The 18,792-nt window shown below is 44.5% G+C and overlaps 1 protein-coding gene across 8 annotated transcripts in view; it reads right to left on the bottom strand.

Annotated features, from left to right (window-relative positions):
* Nucleotides 1–18,792, bottom strand: part of LOC139583365 (receptor-type tyrosine-protein phosphatase mu-like) — a 309,931-nt gene that overhangs the window by 63,545 nt on the left and 227,594 nt on the right. For 4 of the 8 annotated variants that reach the window (XM_071414354.1, XM_071414355.1, XM_071414358.1 and 1 more), the window contains one exon: nucleotides 18,293–18,322. The exons of the other annotated variants lie outside the window; for them this stretch is intronic. In XM_071414354.1, the coding sequence (XP_071270455.1) occupies nucleotides 18,293–18,322 (30 nt within the window). The remainder of the gene's footprint in view (nucleotides 1–18,292; nucleotides 18,323–18,792) is intronic. 8 annotated transcript variants of the gene reach the window in all.

Below are 18,792 nucleotides of genomic sequence, written 5' to 3'. Positions count from 1 at the left end.
AGCTTCTGTTTCTAGCATGGTTTCCTTCCGTCTTGGAGCGCAGGGTGCAATGTGAACAATGGCTACCCGGGGAAAGATTAAGTACTACTCCTACTCTGTAATTGAATCTTAGTGTTTAATGGTTGACATTAGGGCCCTGGCGGTGTCGACGCTTGTTTAATTCGGCAGAATGAGAAAAAAAACACAAGTTGCTGCAATTTGCGTGTTTTTGTTGACTTCATTTACTTGTTTATTTTTTCTCATTCTCTTTCTTAGTTTTTAATAAAGAGAGCTAATCAGAGGGTGTCAGAGTTAATGACGTGGAATAGAACAATCCAGACAACATGAATGCTTGGGAGGTGACAAACGCTCACAGGCCAAGGTTTCCCCATCTGCATGCAATCAGGGGACTATAGAGTTACCGTGAAATAAAAGGTGAAAAAAAATACAAAAAAATAATAGAATTAACGTGCTGACAGCAGCAGCAGTGACAGATTGGACAGGAATAACTAAGTGCATTCCTCACCTTGAGATAGAATGGTAAACTGTGAAATAAAATAAACAGCTCTAGTTTAGATCGGTATGCATAGTCTTAGCTAGGCCTACTACAAAGACAGAGAGGCCTACAGAGACTGAAGAGATAGTGTGCACAGTATGACCTTTTAAAGGAGTTTAAAACTTGAGTTTCTCAAGGCAATGCAAAATGGCATTTACTTTCACGAACCCTGTCCCGATGTTCAAATCCAATTCTTGCTTGGGGACTTTGGCAAATAAGGGAAAGACGCTTCCATGTCCTTTTTCATTTACGACACCCGTGCCTTTCTAAAAAGGGTCTGTGTTTCATGTACCCACCCGGGAGAGCGGGCGATTGAAACCCTTCCCCAAACAACTGCGGGAATTGACAAAGCGCGGTGGCACAGCCCATTTCCCTGCAAATGTCAGGACTCGATCTGTCTCGGGGAGAGGCGTTGGAGAGCGAGCGCAAAGAAAATTGAAAATAAATGTGAAAGGGCTCCTCACAGTCTCTCCAATCAGGGAAAAAAATGTCACGAAGGTAGAGAGACTGATGTGTTGCCCAAGGTGTTGGATCGATGGGTCCCCTGCTTTTTCCAGAGGAGCACAGGGTTGGAGGTTCAGAAATACTTTGAGAGGTTCAGGTGAACATAGGAGGGGGGGGCAGTAAGATTTTGTCCAAATTTACAAGTACTCCAAGAGCTTCCAGTGAATGGTCTCGTTTCAAAGTACAAAAAAGTTCCACTAACGATGTTCCACAAAGAGTTTATTTTGTTCTGCTAAGTGCTCGCAGGCTGAACCTTTCAGCCCAACCCTAAAAAATGATCTGGTGTCAAGATTGACTAAAAGAAGAGAATGAAAGAACGCTAGCCATCTTGGCTCAGTGAGGCACCGCCGGGGCGGGGGGATGACAAATGACAGATTGTCTCCACTTTGTGACAGTGTGGCTGTCATCAATCCCGACAGAGGAAGCGGCGGCGTGCTGCGCTGCTGAAGGGGCTGGGTGATGAGTGACACTGGCAGAGTAGGAGGGAAACGCACGGCTTCACATGAGAGATTACCTTTAATGGGCGTGTTGGTTGGCAAAGTAGGCTGGCACACACACAGGTGGGTAGAGACCCTGCTGGGGTACAGTGCAGAAGTTGCAAAGGCGGCATCGTGAAGAGGCCTTGCTCGCTAAATGCTAATATTTTCTGCTGCTAGTGTACAAGATTTGCACTATCTATATGTAAGCTACAGACGTTTTCACATTGGTGGAATAGTTAGAAAAAAACATGTTTTTAGGGGGATGGAGGGGATTATAGCCTCCCGTTATAAAACACACACTTAAAAAAAAAAACTACCTGAATCAACAGAATGAATCCAGACAGGCGGACAAATTAAAAGCGGGTGAACGGGGAGAGAGATGCGGGTGAACGGGGAGAGAGAAGCGGGTGAACGGGGAGAGAGAAGCGGGTGAACGGGGAGAGAGAAGCGGGTGAACGGGGAGAGAGATGCGGGTGAACGGGGAGAGAGATGAGGGTGAACGGGGAGAGAGATGAGGGTGAACGGGGAGAGAGATGCGGGTGAACGGGGAGAGAGAAGCGGGTGAACGGGGAGAGAGATGCGGGTGAACGGGGAGAGAGATGCGGGTGAACGGGGAGAGAGAAGCGGGTGAACGGGGAGAGAGAAGCGGGTGAACGGGGAGAGAGAAGCGGGTGAACGGGGAGAGAGATGCGGGTGAACAGGGAGAGAGATGCAGTGGCTGAGTGGAGAGATGCAGTATGAGCTATGGTTGTTTACCTCCTCCCTCCCTCAAACCATCCCTTCCCCCCCATCGCTACATGAGAGCTCGCTCCCATCCATGGCCCACATGCATACCTAATGCCACAGCCTGGTCACAACACTCCCCACGTACTCCTCCGAGTCGCTGCGTTTCTCTCCAACGCTATGCTAGATATTTTTTATTTCATCCCTTTCTATTCCAGATCTTTGCATAAGCGTAACCTTTTGGGGCCGTTTAAAGTTTAACCTGAAAAAACCCTTACTCCGAATGGAATCAGATGACGAGAGAAGGCAAATGGAAAACGAAGACTATAAGCTTTTAACACAAGAACCGCATTGCCTTCAGACTATAAGTACCTGCTAGAGCACGCTGAGAACGTTGACGGGTGTCTCATTTAGATTATGCATTAGATGCATATCAACCCACAAGGTGTGCAAACATAAAGCACCAAAGCTTGATAAATAGTACATAAACAATTGTAAAGCATGAAATGCATGAAGAAATATTCATGGAAATATATCCATGTAGAAATATAACAATAGTTAATTGTTAAGATAGTGAAGGATATGTTTTGTATAATTCTACAAAGTCCTAGTGAAAAACGTAGGCCTAAAGCCAATTTTGGATACTTCCAGCCAAGAACACATGCATTCTAACAGTCTAATAAATGCATTACAGAAATAACTATTTCAAAGAACACAACAGCATTTTCATTAGTTTATGTTACTGTAGGCCCCTCAACCTCAACTCTGGACATCGAAGCCAGATCCAGTTTTTTTTGTCATTGTTTCCCTCTAATCAGGGACTGATTTAGACATGGGACAACAGGTATCTGCAATTAATGGTCAGGTAGGACAGAAAACCAGCAGGCTCCGGACCTCGTAGGGTCAGAGTTCAATAACCCTGCTCTAATCTAGAAGTAAAAACGACAAACCACTAGTTCAAGTCCATCAAAGAAGTCCATTAGAATTTCGTTTTGGCAGGTCAAAGGAAACAGTGTGGAAATAAGAAAATAAATGAATTTCCAGTATGTTACCAGTCTGCTTAGCAGCCGGAGCGACGTTGCCACACTAGTGGTCATGTGCTGAACGCTGGGACAGTGCAGATATTCTTGAAGTGACATTTTGGAAATAGAGCTGCACCTCTTGAATTTTGAGAGTTAATTGACAAAAGTAAGGGCCATATAAACACTCTTTCTGATACTATATAGAAATCAAAATGTTTTACCTGCATGTGACTCTGAAGGAGGATTTGATAAAGTGATGTTCCCTGCATCTGCAAATTACAAGTTGCGCCCATCTCTTCATGTACAATTTGACACCTAATAATACTGTCAATTAGACTATTGCCAATTTAATCTTGTCTACAGGCTAACTATGTGTCAAATTAGTTTTCTGTAGTTCCGATGGGCCGTCTGTGCAGGCTGACTGGCATCGTTTGTTTCCCCTTGCTCATCAACTTGGATAGAGTCAAGGACATGTTTCACATTATTCCAAAGGTGTACTGCAACACATAGCGTGCTTTGGTTTCCCTTACAATACATGTAATAGCATTATAGTAAATAAAACAGTCCCTTAAAAGCTTATTTTTACAGAGTAAAACATAAGAATGGTATCAACCCGCAAGGCATGCAGTCAAATGATTAACATGAGGGCCAACGATGATAGGCATGACAAACCCATCATTACACTACTGTTGTTCTACATGAAATCCATCTCTTCACCTTCCTTATCATTCAGTTAGGCCTAATTTAAATTTGATTGTGAAGTAACATACACAAATATCGCCCATTAATCAATTTGTCATTCATTCAGTGGGCTGGCATCGTTTGCTTCCCTTCGCTCATCAACTTGGGATAGTCAAGGACATGTTTTGCATTATTCTACTGCAACACGCAGCATGTTTTTGTTACCATTACAAAACATTTGATTAGTTAGAGTTCTAGTAAATAAAACAGCTTATTAAACGTAAAATAAAAGTAAAACGTAAAAGAAAATGATAATCAACCTGCAAGGCGCGCGGTCAAATTATTTGCTATAAACATGAGTGCCAAAGCTGATAAAAAGGCATAACAAACTCATCATTACACAATTGTCTTTCTGAATTAAATTAACCTCTTCAAACTCATCATTCAGTTAGGCCTAATTTCAATTAAATTGTGAAGTAACAAGCAGTTATCACCCAATCATCCATTTGTCATTCATTCAGTGAGGAGATAGAGACGCATTAGGGCTTAGCTGGGTATCAATGTCCTACATTGCATTATCTTGACCGGTTAAGTTGGGAATAGGTATAAAAAAAATATATTAAACTGTTAACTTTGTGAATTCTAAATTCTGACAAATGAGCAATGTAAAATACAAACATTTATGAAAAGTTAGGGAAGGAGCATGACGTAGCTTTTTTGGGGGGAGATTTTTTATTTATTTACAATATCAAACGTTAGTGGCCGTTGGCGGTTCTAGTGTTAAAGAGAGAGAACACATTTTTTCCCCTCTTTGCCCACAAACAGATAAATAAAAGCATAAAAGCTCCTGCCGTGTTGGTCACTGATGGCCCCTAGGCAACAGGAGAAGGAGGCAGAGGAGAAAGGTACCCTACACTGGAGCGAGGCATTTTGTCCAAGGCAGCAGGCAGAGAGAGCACTGCATAAAACCCATTCTAGTTGTCGTTTTGCCAAGATAAATCTTAATGGTTGGCAGTGGGGGCTCTGGAACTCCAGCGGTGGGGCCTGAGGCAACGGCTGTGGACAGACACAGAGACCTGCTGGAGATGGCCTGTAATGTCTCTCCATTATCAGAGTGCCATAAAACCACAGACGGAGCGGTGTGTGACCTGCGAGGTTAATGTCCTTTAAAGGCGCTTATCAGGGATTCATAATATCATTAAAGAATGACAGCGACTGGGAGTGAAGAAAAGCAGCGGTACTTGGAAATATATCCTTTCATATAGTAGCCTTTGATTAGAGATCGCTACAGTGCCTTCAGAAAGTACTCACACCCCTTGACTTTTTCCACATTTTGTTGTGTTACAAAGTGGGATTAAAATTGATTTGTCATTTTTTTGTCAACGATCTACACATAATACTCTGTCAAAGTGGAAGAACATTTTATTAACACTAATATATCTTGATTAGATTCAACCCCATGAGTCAATCAATACATGTTAGAATTACCTTTGGCCGCAATTATAGCTGTGTATCTTTCTGGGTAAGTCTCTAAGAGCTTTCCACACCGGGATTGTGTAACATTTGCCCATTATTCTTTTAAAAATTCTTCAAGATCTGTCAAGTTGGTTGTTGATCATTGCTAAACAACTATGTTCAGGTCTTACAATAGACTTTTAATTAGTTTTAAGTCTAAACTGTAACTCGGCCACTCAGGAACATTCACCATCTTCTTGGTAACCAACTCCAGTGTAGATTTGGCCTTGTTTTTGTCCTGCTGAAAGGTGATTTCATCTCCCAGAGTCTGGTGGAAAACATACTGAACTAGGTTTTCCTCTAGGATTTTGCATGTGCAAATTTTGCATGTGCTCCATTCCATTTATTTTTTATCCTGAAAAACTCCCCAGTCCTTAATGATTACAAGCATACGCATTACATGATGCAGCCACCACTATGCTTGAAAATATGGAGTGGTACTCAGTAATGTGTTGTATTGGATTTTCCCCATTGTAAAACCTCCCTGGTCTTTGTGGTTGAATCTGTGTTTGAAATTAACTGCTCAACTGAGGGACCTTATAGATAACTGTATGTGTGGAGTACAGAGATGAGGTAGTCATTTAATGTTAAACACTATTACTACACACAGAGGGAGTCCATGTAATTTAGCATATGTTTTACTCCTGAGTTGATTTATGGGGTATTGTGTTACAGGCTGTAACAAAATGTGGAAAAGTCAAGGGGTGTCAATACTTTGAAGGCACTGTAGTCTCCCGTTAAAATAACACTTATACCCCTTTCACAAAGCTGTATTCTCCTTTCTGCCACTATCACCTCGCAACGGGTACAGAGAGGAGTGCAACAAGTATGTTGCAACAATGTGAATATCAAGCGGATTTTAATGACATTCGAAAAAAAGAAAACCGCACACAAAGAATAAATAGAATTAGAATATAATTATATAATTCTTCAACAAGCGTTTTGTACTCATAAATTCATATTTCATGAATCTTGGCTTAACAAGTCCGTATAATTCACCATATTACAATACATTGAGTCCATTACAATAAGCTGCCATGTCTTTAACATGAAACAATAACACAGTGCACCATCATGTCCTCATTATTCAGTTGAGGAATGCATCTTTAATAGAATGTCAGAGATGCACGTCGCCAAACACTGCATAAATATGTTTTACATATGACTAGGACTATCAACGTGTAACAGTTTGAATCATTGCGGACTGTCGTCTACACTTGACATATCTCACGAAATCCCATGGTAAAACAGAGTGGGGACTGTTCTAGATTCTCCAGGGGACAAACACATGTATTTGTATGTAGGGCTGATCACGTAGGAAGCACATCAGAAAGAGAGCCTCGGGGCTACTGACGAGGTGTCAGCCAGCGCAGAAAGAGAGAGAGGGAGAGAGGGAGAGAGTGAGAGAGGGAGAGAGGGAGAGAGTGAGAGCGTGAGAGAGGGGCTTCACCTCAAAGAAGAGCGGGTTCACTGGAAAAGATCTCATCTGTCACCATTTTTAGGAAGGATGGAGGGATGGAAACATGGAAGGATGGAGGGATGGAAACATGGAAGGATGGAGGGATGGAAACATGGAAGGATGGAGGGATGGAAACATGGAAGGATGGAGGGATGGAAACATGGAAGGATGGAGGGATGGAAACATGGAAGGATGGAGGGATGGAAACATGGAAGGATGGAGGGATGGAAACATGGAAGGATGGAGGGATGGAAACATGGAAGGATGGAGGGATGGAAACATGGAAGGATGGAGGGATGGAAACATGGAAGGATGGAGGGATGGAAACATGGAAGGATGGAGGGATGGAAACATGGAAGGATGGAGGGATGGAAACATGGAAGGATGGAGGGATGGAAACATGGAAGGATGGAGGGATGGAAACATGGAAGGATGGAGGGATGGAAACATGGAAGGATGGAGGGATGGAAACATGGAAGGATGGAGGGATGGAAACATGGAAGGATGGAGGGATGGAAACATGGAAGGATGGAGGGATGGAAACATGGAAGGATGGAGGGATGGAAACATGGAAGGATGGAGGGATGGAAACATGGAAGGATGGAGGGATGGAAACATGGAAGGATGGAGGGATGGAAACATGGAAGGATGGAGGGATGGAAACATGGAAGGATGGAGGGATGGAAACATGGAAGGATGGAGGGATGGAAACATGGAAGGATGGAGGGATGGAAGGGAAGAGCACAAGACCTCAACGTTAACAGCATCCTAGGTTTCACACCGAGTGTACAGATGGGGTCCTAAATTCCTCATGTTCTACTGGGCAACAAAAACATCAACACACACCCTGATTTGTGTGGCTATCCTATTTGATCATAATCAACTGGTTTTTCAAAGCCAAAATCAAAACCTCATTCCTAATGCACTGCAATAATGCACATTTACATTTTGTACTAAAGGAACTGGAGCATTCCTGACCTCAATGAATCCTCCACATTCTCTACGATACCAGAAAGAAAAAAAAACACAGCCCATACCCATAACGTTGACCTATAAAGGATTTGACTGAGACGGCTCCATTTGCAATTTTAATTGGTCTTTATAGATGAATAAATAACAGCACGTCTGCCTGATGGTTTCTGTGATCTGTTGGTGCGTGGGGGGAGGGACAGTGTGCGAGGGAGAGGGGAAATACTAAGCCATACCACTCAGACAGTTTAATGACAGTGTTGCAGGTGATGCTGGGAGGAAGCCTCCACATGAGCTGTACACACACAGAGAGAGACAGACTGAGACGAGACTAGCTATCCTCCTCACTGGCTAGCTAGTGTACCTCGGTGAAGGCAAATTCATTCAACCATGTAGAGAAACTGTCAGACCATGATAAGAGATCTAGGCTACATTCGAAACAAATCGTACATAGACATAAGAGCCAGCTAGTGGAATTCATTGTATAAACAGCAGGCTGGCGTGGGGATTAGCTGTTGACACCCTAGGGCTCTATCCAACAGTCTAAATAACAGGCTGTTCCAGCACTGTATTAACAGTCATATTTGTGTACACTCTCTTGTACCAACAAGTCACTGAAAAATAAAACATACCACTAAACCTAATGATGTTTGACCAGGGACTCTGAAGACAGAACTCTTTGCTATTCCTTCATGTAGAATCATGACATGTTAGTCTTTAATATTTCAAGCTACTTACACCCAGTTCATAAATCATGGTTGGTTCCATCAAGTCTGTTTGGAAAGACGTGTGCATATCTATCTAGACAGATATGTAGAGTATGTTTCCATGTTAGAGATAGCTACATGCTATACAACCCTTTTCATTTACAGTATGTCGTGTCATTGATGGAAAAGGAAATGTCTCTTCTCACACAAAAAAATTGGAAATGCACTTCTACAACACATAGATATGATTGGACACGTGTTACAGTGTAACATTAATACTATGTTAGCTAGAATTCAGCTATAAGGTATGTTTTCTATTCATTCAACCAACTGGAAAACCAAGGTTACTGAGAAGGAACTCAAAGCCTGGAAGATTGGAGAGAAAGACAACTTGTAATTTACAGTGTCGCTACAGTAATTGCCTAGCTGAAAATCAACAAAAACCAATAAACAGTCTTCAGAGATACCGGGGAAAAACACGCCAACCCCCAAAAATGTGTGCGAGAGAGAGTGAGAGAGAGAGAAATGAAAACACCTAATTGCCAGCTCTCCCCCTACGGTAGCCTAACACACAAAATTAATGGGAAATGTAGTCGCCGAATCAAGGCTTTATATTCGTGGCGTGAGCAGTAATTTCTTACTTGTACTTGGATCTGCACTTTGACTTCCGCTTACAATGGCGGCATCAGACAAGAGGCTGATCCAGTAACATCCCTGATCAAGTCAGCGACACAAAGAGAAGAGCTCTTTTGGGCTCCCAAACCAAATTAATCTAGTCTGAATTGACTCTGGAGGCAGAGCTGAATTAAGACCGGGAGCTCTTAGAAATGTTCCAATCACCCACGACACCGTTTACCAGTTTAAACCCTGAGGGCCACAAGTGTCGGTGGCACATCCTTTATTCCCAAGAGAAAGAGTGTGACATCGGGCCTTCATTAGCCCCGGAGCCACAACACAAAAGCGTGCTCCACAACGACCCAACTGAACGACCCTCGACCCCTGATACAATGGCAGTTGGGTGTAGTAACTGTTTGGTGTAGTAACTGTTGGGTGTAGTAACTGTTGGGTGTAGTAACTGTTGGGTGTAGTAACTGTTGGGTGTAGTAACTGTTGGGTGTAGTAACTGTTGGGTGTAGTAACTGGCTGCTGATACCATCAAACTGTAAACAGTCACCCATTTCATTAAGACCGTGGGAAAACGGTGGCTTTAACAGACAAACAACGAGTCCCCGTTTTCCATCCTACTCCAGTTCCTCTAGTCAGATCACATAACGTGAAGGTTCTATTGAGAACCTGAACACAGAACAGTACTTAGATGCTATTCTATAATCACATTACACACTCCAATGGGCTGCTTATGAGGTCTGGCAACAAATCAAATCAAATCAAATTTTATTAGTCACATACACATGGTTAGCAGATGTTAATGCGAGTGTAGCGAAATGCTTGTGCTTCTAGTTCCGACAATGCAGTAATAACCAACAAGTAATCTAACCTAACAATTCCACAACTACTACCTTATACACACACACAAGTGTAAAGGGATAAAGAATATGTACATAAAGATATATGAATGAGTGGTGGTACAGAACGGCATGGCAAGATGCAGTAGATGGTATAGAGTACGGTATATACATATGAGATGAGTACTGTAGGGTATGTAAACATAAAGTGGCATAGTTTAAAGTGGCTAGTGGTACATGTATTACATAAAGATGGCAAGATGCAGTAGATGATATAGAGTACAGTATATACATATACATATGAGATGGGTAATGTAGGGTATGTAAACATTATATTAAGTGGCATTGTTTAAAGTGGCTAGTGGTACATTTTTACATAATTTCCATCAATTCCCATTTTTAAAGTGGCTGGAGTTGAGTCAGTATGTTGGCAGCGGCCGCTAAATGTTAGTGGTGGCTGTTTAACAGTCTGATGGCCTTGAGATAGAAGCTGTTTTTCAGTCTCTCGGTCCCTGCTTTGATGCACCTGTACTGACCTCGCCTTCTGGATGATAGCGGGGTGAACAGGCAGTGGCTTGGGTGGTTGTTGTCCTTGATGATCTTTATGGCCTTCCTGTGACATCGGGTGGTGTAGGTGTCCTGGAGGGCAGGTAGTTTGCCCCCGGTGGTGCGTTCTGCAGACCTCACTACCCTCTGGAGAGCCTTACGGTTGTGGGCGGAGCAGTTGCCGTACCAGGCGGTGATACAGCCCGACAGGATGCTCTCGATTGTGCATCTGTAGAAGTTTGTGAGTGCTTTTGGTGACAAGCCGAATTTCTTCAGCCTCCTGAGGTTGAAGAGGCGCTGCTGCGCCTTCTTCACAACGCTGTCTGTGTGGGTGGACCAATTCAGTTTGTCCGTGATGTGTACACCGAGGAACTTAAAACTTTCCACCTTCTCCACTACTGACCCGTCGATGTGGATAGGGGGGTGCTCCCTCTGCTGTTTCCTGAAGTCCACAATCATCTCCTTTGTTTTGTTGACGTTGAGTGTGAGGTTATTTTCCTGACACCACACTCCGAGGGCCCTCACGTCCTCCCTGTAGGCCGTCTCGTCGTTGTTGGTAATCAAGCCTACCACTGTAGTGTCATCCGCAAACTTGATGATTGAGTTGGAGGCGTGCATGGCCACGCAGTCGTGGGTGAACAGGGAGTACAGGAGAGGGCTCAGAACGCACCCTTGTGGGGCCCCAGTGTTGAGGATCAGCGGGGTGGAGATGTTGTTACCTACCCTCACCACCTGGGGGCGGCCCGTCAGGAAGTCCAGGACCCAGTTGCACAGGGCGGGGTCGAGACCCAGGGTCTCGAGCTTGATGACGAGTTTGGAGGGTACTATGGTGTTAAATGCTGAGCTGTAATCGATGAACAGCATTCTCACATGGGTATTCCTCTTGTCCAGATGGGTTAGGGCAGTGTGCAGTGTGGTTGCGATTGCGTCGTCTGTGGACCTATTGGGTCGGTAAGCAAATTGGAGTGGGTCTAGGGTGTCCGGTAGGGTGGAGGTGATATGGTCCTTGACTAGTCTCTCAAAGCACTTCATGATGACGGAAGTGAGTGCTACGGGGCGGTAGTCGTTTAGCTCAGTTACCTTAGCTTTCTTGGGAACAGGAACAATGGTGGCCCTCTTGAAGCATGTGGGAACAGCAGACTGGGATAAGGATTGATTGAATATGTCCGTAAACACACCAGCCAGCTGGTCTGCGCATGCTCTGAGGACGCGGCTGGGAATGCCGTCTGGGCCTGCAGCCTTGCGAGGGTTAACACGTTTAAATGTTTTACTCACCTCGGCTGCAGTGAAGGAGAGCCCGCAGGTTTTGGTAGGGGGCCGTGTCAGTGGCACTGTATTGTCCTCAAAGCGGGCAAAAAAGTTGTTTAGCCTGTCTGGGAGCAAGACATCCTGGTCCGCGACGGGGCTGGTTTTCTTTTTGTAATCCGTGATTGACTGTAGACCCTGCCACATACCTCTTGTGTCTGAGCTGTTGAATTGCGACTCAATTTTGTCTCTGTACTGGGACTTAGCCTGTTTGATTGCCTTGCAGAGAGAATAGCTACACTGTTTGTATTCGGTCATGCTTCCGGTCACCTTGCCCTGGTTAAAAGCAGTGGTTCGCGCTTTCAGTTTCACGCGAATGCTGCCGTCAATCCACGGTTTCTGGTTTGGGAATGTTTTAATCGTTGCTGTGGGTACGACATCGTCAATGCACTTCCTAATGAACTCGCTCACCGAATCAGCATATTCGTCAATATTGTTGTTGGACGCAATGCGGAACATATTCCAATCCGCGTGATCGAAGCAGTCTTGAAGCGTGGATTCAGATTGGTCGGACCAGCGTTGAACAGACCTGAGCGCGGGAGCTTGTTGTTTTAGTTTCTGTTTGTAGGCTGGAATCAACAAAATGGAGTCGTGGTCAGCTTTTCCGAAAGGGGGGCGGGGGAGGGCCTTATATGCGTCGCGGAAATTAGTATAATTTGCTACCAGGGTTTTTCCAGCCCTGGTAGCACAATCGATATGCTGATAGAATTTAGGGAGTTTTGTTTTTAGATTAGCCTTGTTAAAATCCCCAGCTACGATGAATGCAGCCTCAGGGTGTGTGGTTTCCAGTTTACAAAGAGTCAGATAAAGTTCGTTCAGGGCCATCGATGTGTCTGCTTGGGGGGGAATATATACGGCTGTGATTATGATTGAAGAGAATTCCATTGGTAGATAATGCGGTCGACATTTGATTGTGAGGAGTTCTAGATCAGGTGAACAGAATGACTTGAGTTCCTGTGTGTTGTTATGATGATCACACCACGTCTCGTTAATCATAAGGCATACCCCCCCGCCCCTCTTCTTACCAGAAAGATGTTTGTTTCTGTCGGCGCGATGCATGAAGAAACCAGCTGGCTGCACCGACTCCGTTAGCGTCTCTTGAGTTAGCCATGTTTCCGTGAAGCAGAGCACGTTGCAATCCCTGATGTCTCTCTGGAATGCTACCCGTGCTCGGATTTCATCAACCTTATTGTCAAGAGACTGGACATTGGCGAGTAGTATGCTAGGGAGTGGAGCGCGATGTGCCCGTCTCCGAAGCCTGACCACGAGACCGCCTCGTTTGCCCCTTTTACGGCGTCGCACAGGGTCGCCGGCTGGGATCAGATCCATTGTATTGGGTGGAAGGCAAAACACTGGATCCGTTTCGGGAAAGTCATATTCCTGGTAGGAACGATGATGAGTTGACGTTAATCGTATATTCAGTAGTTCCTCCCGACTGTATGTAATGAAACCTAAGATTACCTGGGGTACCGATGTAAGAAATAACACATAAAAAAACAAAATACTGCATATTTTCCAAGGAACGCGAAGCGAGGCGGCCATCTCTTTTCGGCGCCGGCATTACTTACCACGCCGTTCATGAGACACCTGCACTTTAGGGGTTATGTATGCTAATCGAATGAGAAGCGGGAGAGTGCCATTAACGTATCGCAGGGTGATGCGAATGTAAACTGTGGTGAGGTGAAGACAGTGTCTGTGTACGCCGACCATTAGCACACAAACAGGGCTAGGAGTGTGTGTGTGTGTGTGTGTGTGTGTGTGTGTGTGTGTGTGTGTGTGTGTGTGTGTGTGTGTGTGTGTGTGTGTGTGTGTGTGTGTGAGACACCTTTATTAGGGCCGCGGCGTGCAAGTGCTGCCACCTCTCATGTAACAAGCATCAGAGAGGACGGCTTATTTGCGGCGCGTGCTGGCTGTGTGCTAAAGGCTAACGTTCGGCTAGCAGCCTGTAAATTCCCCCGCTGGGCTTTGCCGCATTCAAATGACCTGTTACCCTAATGACAAAGGGAGTTAAAGGACAACCTTGTCGAGTCTCCCAACAGACGGGCCAAATGGTCTTCCCTCTTACCACCACCTCCTCCTGTCTCCAAATTCCCTGCTCTTCTTCGTAATGACAGTGCCTGTCAGCCAGACAAATGAGCATTCCATTGTTGTAATTAATTTGATTCTTGTTCTGCGTGAAACCTTCCTTGTAGGATTTAATTAAGGTTTTATTCACGCGGTGGGCAGGGCCCCACCTGGCTGCTTTAAGCTCACAGTTAAAAAATGGGCCCTTCTCTCTGGATTCCCTTGGAAGTGCTCACACATTCCGTCTCTCAGTGTGTGTGTGTGTGTGTGTGTGTGTGTGCGCATGCGTGCGTGCGTGCACATGCGTATAGGAGTGAGCGAGAAAGAAAGGAGCGCCGGGGAGGGAAGATGGAGAGGAAGCGTCCCGCTCAGCTCATCCTTCATCCCAGGCAGTTACTCCTCTTGTTTTACCAAGCCTTCAGAAAAGGCTTCCAGGGAAATAATGGAGGGATGTTGGCGGTTCTGCATTAGTCACGCAGCCAGGTTGCATCCCAAATGACACCCTACTCACATATTTACCGCACAATGTTTTACTAAAAGTTGTGCACTATATAGGGAATTGGGTGCCATTTGGGACGCATCAGCCTAAACTCAGCATTTAGCTCGGATGTAGAACTTGAGCGGCCTTCAGGCTATAGGAGACCGTAGTGCTCTTTACCTTATAGCTCTTACCCAATCTAATACAACACTTCTACCTCATAGCAGTCCAGTTGAACAAAGTATCATAGACTGTACCAATTACTACCTGATCTGTTCCACTTCAATGTATCCCAATGGAGAAATGGACCATTAGTAACGCTAATTAAAAAACTGGACAGGCCTTGGCCTACCTTTGGAGTTAGCGAGTATAAAATGAAGTACAACTTTATATACTGCACAGATACAGGGAAGGAGGAGGGCTAGGTAGGTAATGGTGAATTGCCTCCATCTATCTCTCCTCAGAGACTTCGTGTTCTCTTTCCTTCTCCCCTGCCTCCACCTGTTCTGCCCTCTCTGCTGTAATTGGCACATGGCATGTTGGATCAAAGACAAACTGCATTCAATATTTCATTAGAGCGCTGGGTGCGTGTGACTGCTCAATCTGAGGCGAGCGGCAAGCGACTCGCTGTTAAACATGAGCTTGGCTGGGCGGCCCTGACGCGAACTGAGAGGCATAATCTCACACCGTTTACCATATTACTCCTCCTTAAACGGCCAAGGAGAGAGAGGGGGGGGGAGGAAGAAGGAGCGAGAGGGGGGGAGGGAGGAAGAAGGAGAGAGAGGGGAAGAGCATGAGAGGGACTAGGGAACCAGAAACAGGGAGAGAAATAGATAAGGGGAGGAAGCGAGAGAACACGAGGGACAGAAAGGAGAAAGAGAAAAGTCAGAAGCAACGAAAGACACACAGCACCACATCTCCTGCTTTAAGAATCCCGCTCATCCCTCTATTGGACAGTTAATTGGGCATAACAAACCAAACAGCATTTTCTGGAAGTCACCAAGAAAAAAAACTCTCCCTTAAAAATCCAAGCAACAAGCTCCAAATATAGAGGGGAGGGGGGGATATAACTAGAATAGAAAAATAGAAAATGTCATCATATCTGGGATGTACAGTGCCTTTGTAAAGTATTCAGACCCCTTTACTTTTTACACGCTTTGTTAGGTCTTACTCTAAATCATTTTTTTTTATCTTCTTATCAATCGAAACAAACTTAATTGTTTTGTTTTAAAAAATGAAATATTACATTTACATAAGTATACAGACCCTTTACTCAGTACTTTGTTGAAGCACCTTTGGCAGCGATTACAGCCTCGAGTCTTCTTGGGTATGATGCCTCAAGCTTGGCACACCTGTATTTGGGGATTTTTTCCCATTCTTCTCAGATCCTCTCAAGCTCTGTCAGGTTGGATGGGGGAGCGTTGCTGCACAGCTATTTTCAGGTCTCTCCAGAGATGTTCTATTGGGTTCAAGTCCGGGCTCTGGCTGGGCCACTCAGGGACATTGAGACTTGTCCCGAAGCCACTCCTGCATTGTCTTGACTGTGTGCTTAGGTTCTTTAGCGGGCTGTCATCTGCCTTTTACAGAGGAATGGCTTCCGTCTGGCCACTCTACCATACGGCCTGATTGGTGTAGTGCTGCAGAGATGGTTCTCATTCTGGAAGGTTCTCCCATCTCCACAGAGGAACTCTGGAGCTCTGACAGAGTGACCATCGGGTTCTTTGTCATCTCCCTGACCAAAGCCCTTTCTCCCCCAATTGCTCAGTTTGGCCCGTGGCCAGCTCTAGGAAGAGTCTTGGTGGTTCCAAACTTCTTCCATTTAAGAATAATGGAGGCCACTGTGTTCTTGGGGACCTTCAATGCTGCAGAAATGTTTTGGTACCCGTCCTCAGATCTGTGCCTCGACACGATCGTGTCTCGGAGCTCTGCAGACAATTCCTTCGACCTCATGACTTGGTTTTTGCTCTGACATTCACTGTCAACTGTGGAACCTATAGACATGTGTGTACCTTTTCAAATCACGTCCATTCAATTGAATTTACCACAGGTGGACTCCAATCAAGTTGTAGAAACATCAAGGATGATCAATGGAAATAGGATGCACCTGACCTCAATTTCGAGTATCATAGCAAAGGGTCTGAATACTTACGTAAATAAGGTATGTTTTTTTATTCATAATAAATTAGCAAAAATGTATAAAAACCTGTCATTCACTGTCATTATGTGTTAATTGCTGAGGATTTTTAAAATATTTTTAAAAATCATTTTAGTATAACGCTGTAACGTAACAAAATGTGGAAAAAGTCAAGGGGTCTGAATACTTTCCAAAGGCACTGTATGTGTTCTCTCCCGATGAACATTTAGCAGGCTCTTATTCAAATCCAAGCCAGGGGTTCTTCAGCGGAGCTTTCACCCCTCTATTGAAAACAAGCAGGTCAAACTGAAGCCAGCTCACATTCCTTCATGATTGCCATCCTTTTTGTCTCTCAAATAACAGTTTCTTCCCGGAATCACATAATTTGTTGATTGATTGCGTGTTTTCAATCAAAGCAAATGAACTGAACAATCAACAGAGTTGGAAATACTAAACCAACTGGCACAGTTGACCCAAGGCATCTCCCGTGGTAAATGGCTTTTTGTTGAAGGACGGCTTAAAACGCATGGCTTAGAACGCATCTCAACCAATCACAATGCTTGTTTTGACAAAACGCGTTGTAGAAAGTATATACTGTTTAAAAATGCATAGCTGTAATACACAATACTACAGCCCTTCTTTGCTCCTTTGCCACCACACAGACTGCATAGCATCATACACAGAGTGCATAGCATCATACACAAAGCTGTCGTCACCATCACAGTAGGCTTTTAGCACCACTGTACCAGGGTACAGATGAGGAATTTACATGGTGTCAACAGTGCCTTTCAAAAACAACTGATCTAAAACATGGAGAAGAAATGGAAAAATGAGCAGCACCGAAATGACCACGGACAGAGAGGATCATGGGAGTTGACTGTTGAGGTGGATTCTGGGACAGGGTTAGGCCAAGAGGCGTGTCGGATACAAAACTGTCTCACGCCTGCGCAGCTATTCTGAAAATGGGACGGGTTATGGAGCAATGCTACTTGGGTTACAGAGAACAGTTTCCCTCTTAGTCAATAAAGCACAAAATACTCTAGAAAGCACAATACAAGGAGAAAACGGAGTTCTCCATTTTTTATGTTTATGAACAAATATAGTAGTATCTACGTCTATAGATTTTCTAACTGTTTTATAATAGTAGTGACTGATCAAGGTCCCCTTTCAAACTACAGCATTGGCTGGAACGTCGTCACAATTTAGAAAGAAGCATTTTGCCTCATTTGAGTGTCAGTTTTCAATTCATTTAGATCAATTATATATGTTACCCATTATTTATAAATGATCTGGTCAAAATATTTGCAATTCCACTTTGATATTGGCAATTGGACTTCAAATTGGATCTTGAGGTGAGTAGATTAGCCATTAGCTTACGTTAGCTGCTAGCCGTTAGCGTACGTTAGCTGCTAGCCGTTAGCTTACATTAGCTGCTAGCCGTTAGCTTACATTAGCTGATAGCCATTAGCTTACATTAGCTGCTAGCCGTTAGCTTACATTAGCTGCTAGCCGTTAGCTTACATTAGCTGCTAGCCGTTAGCTGCTAGGTGTTACCTGCTAGCCAATGTTAGACCAATTAGGCCCTGGCTGGCAGTTTGAAAGGAGAGAAAAGTCACCAAGAGGTTTCATGCATGGTAAATAAAGGCGGTGGTCGCAGATCGAGAAAGCATGGCGCTAAGCGTTTTCAGTCACAAAGTGGGTTACTTACAGGTAGTAAGTGTAGGAGTGATAGGTTCTTCTGCCCAGTGGGGTGGTGGTAGGATATAAGCAGTGGTGGGGGACAGGAGGGGAAATGGAATGGAAGGAAAGGAAAAGGAAAAATATTAATGTACTGGAGAAAAATATATAGAAATGAAACCCCCCCCCCCCCAAATAACACGATATGGAGGCATAAAGTGACGTTTTTTACTAGTACGACTGTGAGGGCAAGGTGGTTGCTTGGGGGGACAACGTCATGCGTGGAGGGGTAGAGGGTGAGGGCCCACAGAGTTACAACATTCAGTTACAGTGGGTGGGCGGAGTGACCTGTTGATTGGCAAGTCAGGTGTGCAGGTGTTGCAGGAGAGAATTGTGGGTAACATAGTGCATTAGTGGCAGGTTGACATTTATTGTCATGAGTCTTGCCCTGGAGGCAGAACTGAGCAATTTCCGCTAGATGGGCCAGCTGCAAAGTCAAAATTGGCTATGTCTTAAAAATGTAGGAAAACA

Source organism: Salvelinus alpinus, chromosome 8 (genome assembly GCF_045679555.1).
Source record: "Salvelinus alpinus chromosome 8, SLU_Salpinus.1, whole genome shotgun sequence".
In the NCBI taxonomy this organism is placed as follows: domain Eukaryota; kingdom Metazoa; phylum Chordata; class Actinopteri; order Salmoniformes; family Salmonidae; genus Salvelinus; species Salvelinus alpinus.
Note: the sequence above shows the minus strand (reverse complement) of the source record. Positions and strands in the feature narration are given on the sequence as shown.